The following is a 6411-nucleotide window of genomic DNA, read 5'->3' on the forward strand; positions in this document are numbered from 1 at the left end:
GGCTTGCACACTCTGTAACTTGTACGCTTATAATTTAATATCTCGACGTAAAATGGGCCAAGTCGTTCGATATGTCAGTCCGAGGTGCTGCGAACGCGCCTAATAAACACTCCACGGTCTTCATGTACACTCTCAGCTACGGCTGCCATATTTTCTTCAATGAATACTGGAAGTGATCTATTCGGTCGAATATTACCAAATAATGAATACTACGTCTCAATGTGAGTGATAGTATAAGGAATAGTTCGTTCAGTAGGCCGGTTATGTAGACCATAAGTTGAGCGAAGCGCGCGGAACACATTCTTTATAGAATATAGTCTCTGTAGAATATGCCCTGACCAAAGCATGCCCGATGTTTGAATTTAGGTATGTTCCGCACAAACTACAAAAAGGCAGATCTCACAGTCTGCGCCAACTACCGTCAGATAAGCCTCCTCAACATCGCAAATAAGGTTCTATCGAGCGTATTGTGTGAAAGATTAAAACCCACCGTCAAGAAACTGATTGAACCTTATCAGTGTGGCTTCAGACTTGGAAAATCAATAACTGACCAGATATTCACACACCACCTATTCGTCGATTTTAAAGCTGCTTTGGACAGCACGAAAATGAGCTTCCTTTAAGCCGTTATGTCTGAATTTGGTATCACCGTAAAACTAATACGGCTGTGTAAACTGACGTTGAGCACTACCAAAAGCTCTGTCAAACGAGGTTTTAGACAAGGCGACTCTCTTTCGTGCAACTTTTTCAATCAACTCTTAGAGAAAATAACTCGATCTGTACAGCTAAATAGAGAAGGTTCAATATTTTATAAGAGAATACAGCTTCTGACGTATACCGATGATATTTGCTCTGCTTTTTCCAAAATGTATAAGAAAGAGAGAGCCGGGTTGTGAATGAGGACAAGACGCAATATTTCCTGTCATCAAACGAGCAGTCGTTGCACTTGAAACTTGGCTTCCAAGTCAGTGTTGACAGTCATTCTTCGGACTGAGTAAGTAATTGTGTAGCAAAGTCCTATCTCGACGAACAAAGACCAAACCCAATATGTAAGTCTCACATTATTTCCGTCCTGCTATATGATTCAGAGGCATTGACGACGACAACAATTAATGAGTCGACGTTACGAGTTTCCGAGAGAGTTTCTAATTTTGAAATTAAAAAGGCTATAAAAGAAATAAATCCAAAAACGGCAACGGGACATGATAAAATAACTCTAAAAATTCTAATGCAGCTATAAGGATTTCTGTAGTAATGTTTTGATTGCTTCTAATGCAATTTTCATTTTCGGAAATTATCTGCGATTCTACATAAGATAATCATAACAGATAAACCACGGAAAGACTTAACACATTCTTCTTCTTACATACCAATCAGACAATTTCATCGAAACAATCCCGGGAGGATGGAGTCATGCGTAGAAGTTCACGCAAGTGAGGAAAGTTCTCTGATTGGCATTTACTTGGGAGTGGCCAGAAACAATTCTTTTGCATATAGCTCAAGCAGTTCACGACTTCCGATCCCAGACCAAGTATCTTCCAAAGAACATCCGTTTGAAAGTGAAACATCCCCTCTACAGGGCCGCGCGCTGGGTTTGGGACCCACCACGTGAAAAAAACGCCTCAAATGAAAAATTACCAACAGCCTCCGATGAGAGACCCCACTTTTGATGGCGACCATGGCAAACGAATTAAGTATTACGATTTAAGGGCATGCTCTTGGAATGTCCGGTCCGCCAATTGGGAAAATACCGCTGCCCAGGTGGTTGATGTCCTCGTTAGAGTGAACGCTGATATCACCACCGTCCAAGAAATGCGATGGACGAGACAAGGACTGCGGCGAGTAAGTCCTTGTGACATTTGCTACAGTAGCCATATAAAGGAGCGCAAATTCGGTGTGGGATTCGTGGTAGGAGAAAGACTCCGTCGCCTTGTACTGTCATTCACCGTGGTGGATGAACGTCTTATCACAATCCGCATCAAAGCGAATTTCTTCAACATATCGCTGATTTGCACCTACGCCTCCACGGAAGAGAAAGACGATGTGATCAAAGATGCATTCTATGAGCGCTTGGAGCGCACCTAAGAGAGCCAGAGTGGGCAAAGAAGGTATATTTGGTACAAAAGTCGGTCAATTCAATCTCCACGATGAAGCATACCCAAATGGGTTGAGGCTGCTCGACTTCGACGGGTCCCGAGCAATGGTCATCTGTAGTAACAGATTCCAGCATAGAAAAATTCACCAAGTAACTTGGCTGTCTCCGCATCGAAAAGCCACCAACCAGATCGATCATGTTGTGATAGACGGAAGACACATCTCCAGTGTTTTAGACGTGCATATGCTCCGAGGTCCCAACATCAACTCGGACCACTATGCTGTTGCAGCTAAGATACGCACCCGCCTCTGTGCAGCAAAAAACCCTCGTCAACAAACACAAAGAATGTTCGAAGTCGGGAAGCGGCAATCACAACAGATAGCCGAACGACTTTCTATTCGACTTGCACTCCTGTTCTCTGAGAGCACTCGTCAACAAATCGGTATAAGTGAACTGTGGTACAGCATTTAAACGTACAGCTGCAACCAAAATCGTTGGTTTTTCGAAAATGTAAAAGTATAGCTGACGATCAGCGTGGGATAAGCCTCCTCAACATCGCATATAAGGTTCTGTCGAGCGTACTGTGTGACTGTCAGCAAGCTGATTAGACCTTATCAGTGTGGCTTTAGGCTTGGAAAACAGAATGTTGGATAAGACCCGTGAAAAGAGAATCGACACACACCACCTCAAAGTTAAGTCAAAGTTTCAACAAGGCGACTCCCTATCGTGCGACTTCTTCAATCTGCTGCTGTAGAAAATAATTCGAGCTGCAGAATTCAATCGAGCAGGTACAATCTGCTTTAAAAGGATACAGCTGCTGGCGTACACCGATGATATTGATATCTTTGGCGTGAAGATCTGCGCCGCTAGTTCTGCTTTCCCCAGACTGGATATGGAAGCAAAGCAAATGTGTCTGGCATCAAACAAACAGTCGTCACACTCGAGACCAGGAATAATGGGATGCCCAACTCCTCTCTCACTGGAAAAGAGAGAGCATTTGCTAAACGTCAAAACCACCTAAACTTTGACAGTTGACTGGATTGGGGAGGTTTTGACGTTTAGCAATTGGAAACAAGCGATGGCCAGATTGAAATCTTACCAAAAAAATATATAAACGGAGGGATTTGTTGCTTCGTTCAAGACCTCTTATCAAAAATGCAAAACAATGAAAATTAAATAAATTTGTGAAATTTAAAGGTATTTGATGAAATGTTTTGTAATTTAAAACATCATAGTATTATTTTCAATTGAAAATTATTAAAAACTTTTAATGATTGAGAGCTAACAACCTTAAATCCTATTATTGGTTATTGAAAGGACAAAAGTCAGTTGTTATAATATTCTTTAAAAAGATTTAAATAGTTTCTCCATATAATAAATAACCACTATTTAGTAATTTATATTCGTACTAAATGTTGAGTATTGGGTTAATAAATGCCCAAAAATTGTTATTTTGTTCGATCTGGCCATAATGGAAAATGTTATAAAAAACGCTTATTTTGAGGCGCTCTCACACTGGAATAAGTTGGGCATCCCATTATTCCTGCTCGAGACTAAGCTCTCACGTGAAGATGTAGGCAATTTCGTCTATCTCGGAACCAGGAACAACAATGTCAGCCTCGAAATCCCACACAGAATAACTCTTTCCAACAGGTCTTTGGATTGAGTAGGCAATTGAGAAGTAAAGCCCACTCTCGATGAACAAAAACCAAACTCTTTAAGTCACTCATTATTCCTGTCCTCGTCGACGTTACGAGTTTTCGAGATAAAGGTTCTGCAAAATATTTATAGTTCTTTGCGCGTTGGATACGGCGAATATCATATTCGATGGAACAATGCGCTGTATGAGATATAGTACGACGACATTGACATAGTTCTGCGAATTAAGAGACAGCGGTCTATATACAGAGGACCAATCAAGTTTACATACACGTAGTTCTATCTAATTACGACACGTTTTAAAATGAATAAATTTTGTAGGTTTTTTCTATCCATTTCAAGATATGTATATTTAATATAAATATAGCATATCCAGATATTTTTTTTTTACACAAATAAAAAAAAAATTAATGTTAAAGCTTAAAATGCGTCTAATGCATATCAAAAAAGTGTACGCACACCAATGATTATTTATATAAATTAAAAATAATTACAATAGTTTTAGCGGTTTTGATTCCGGGGCCTATGGAGTCATTAGACATTAATCCTATTCAAAACATCTGGAACTTTTTGGAAAGCCGTATTCGAAAACATCGAATTTCTTCAAAATAAGCTCAAAAACTGGATCATCGACTTAGTGGGTCAAAATATCTATATAGAAATACAGTGAAACTTCGATAAGTCGTAACCTCGATAAGCGAAAAACCTTGATATTTCATAGTATTTCTTCGGTCCCTAGAAAAATTCGCGAAAAATGCATGTATTTCGGTCCCTTTGATAACTCGTATTTTTCTTGAGACAAAAATTGAAAAATGTGTATCAAAAGCCTCTACAACTCGTATTTTTTCACAAAAAACCGTACGTGACGAAAATATAGTACGTTTTTTAACAGTTACTATTTTACAGTTACGCTTATTCATAAGTTTTGCTTTGTTTTCACAAACTAGCGTAGATTAGTATCAATTAGGACGCACGATGTCAATTTCTCGTAAGTGCAAAATATTGCCAATTAAAAAAAAAAAATAATTATTCTTGCCGTAAGAAATGGTGAAAAACAAGTAGAAATTGCGAAAAGGTTCGGTATTGCGCCATCTACACACATCACATCAATTTTGAAAAAAAGTGATCTGTATTTGGGTTTGCCCTCAAACACCAAACGTAAGCGCCAAAAATTACCAGAATACCCGGAATTAGAAAAGAGAGTACTCACTTGGTTTTTGCAATGCCGAGAATCTAATATTATTCCAGTTGGAGGACATTTACTAAAAAGAAAAAGCAAAGGTGTATGCCTGCAAAATTGGGCTTAACACAATTCAACACAAGTAATGGCTGGTTGGACAATTTCAAGAAGAGAAATAATGTAAGTTTCAAAAAAGTTTGCGGTGAAAGCGCGGCCGTTGATGATGAAGTGTGCGTTCAATGGAGAGAAAACATTCAAAAGTTAATAGAGATTATGAGCCCAAGAATATTTTCAACGCGGATGAAACGGGTCTTTTTTACAAGTGTCTTCCTGATCGCACTTTGTGTTTAAATGGCCAAAGTTGTCATGGTGGCAAATTGAGCAAGGATCGTCTTACTCTGTTGCTTGCTGCAAATATGGATGGTTCAGAAAAATTTAAACCATTAATGATTGGTAAATCCATGAAACCCAGATGCTTTAAAAACATCAAGACGTTCCCTATGCTTTATCGTGCAAATTCAAAGTCATGGATGACACGTAATTTATTTCTTGAATGGCTACAATTGGTGAACCAACAAATGAAAAAACAAAATAGAAAGATTTTATTATTTATTGATAATTGCACCGCCCACACTGCAATGGAACCTTTGAGCAATGTGCAGACTGAATTTCTCCCACCTAACACCACTTCAGTTTTGCAACCACTCGACAAAGGCATAATCAAAAGTTTCAAAACATTGTACCGTAAAGAAGTTGTTGTTAAACTGCTTGAAAGCATCGAGGAAAAAAAGGATTATTTCATTTCGATTTATGATGCAATGAATATTGCTCATAAAGCCTGGACAAATTTCAGTAAATCGACTATAAAAAACTGTTTTCGAGCTTGCGGTTTTGTTAAGGATCAAAATGTAGTCGTAATCAGCGAAGATGTACTTCACATAGCAGAGTGGGCTCGTGTTCTACAAAATGCAGAAACACGTGTAAAGTTTGATGACTACATTCATGTTGATGATGAGTTGGTGATTACTGGAAGCCTCAATGATGATGAAATTCTGGGTTTCGAAAACATCGACGATGAAAATTGAAATTCCCTCAGTTTCCACAAAGGTTGCGAAAGCTTCAATTGAAAATTTGCGTCTTTTTTTCACGGCATCAAATGTTGAAGACACTATTTTTAATGACATTGTAAACATTGATAATGCCATAGATAAAATACGCCAAAATAATGTCCGTCAAAAACATATTACCGATATCTTTTAAAATGAACACTTTTCTTAATTTTTTTGTACAATTTTTCAAAATACATACATACATATATTGATTGAATAACATATGTACTTTATATTTTAAAATTTAAATATGTACAATCATTTCTTGTTTTTTATGTAAAATTGAAAAAATAAATTAAAAAAACTCTATAATTCGTATATTCTGTATGTTGCCTCTATAAGTTGTATAACTTGATAACTTGAAAAAC

At 37.9% G+C, this 6411-nt stretch overlaps 1 protein-coding gene across 1 annotated transcript in view; it reads left to right on the plus strand.

Moving 5' to 3' along the window:
- Positions 1-6019, plus strand: part of LOC120779874 — a 30888-nt gene extending 24869 nt beyond the window's left edge. Inside the window, exon 4 of the mRNA XM_040112228.1 lies at positions 5834-6019. Within this exon, the coding sequence (XP_039968162.1) occupies positions 5834-6019 (186 nt within the window). The remainder of the gene's footprint in view (positions 1-5833) is intronic.
- Positions 6020-6411: the final 392 nt, after the last annotated feature.

The sequence above is a fragment of the Bactrocera tryoni genome, unplaced genomic scaffold (assembly GCF_016617805.1).
Source record: "Bactrocera tryoni isolate S06 unplaced genomic scaffold, CSIRO_BtryS06_freeze2 scaffold_11, whole genome shotgun sequence".
Classification (NCBI taxonomy): Eukaryota; Metazoa; Arthropoda; class Insecta; order Diptera; family Tephritidae; genus Bactrocera; species Bactrocera tryoni.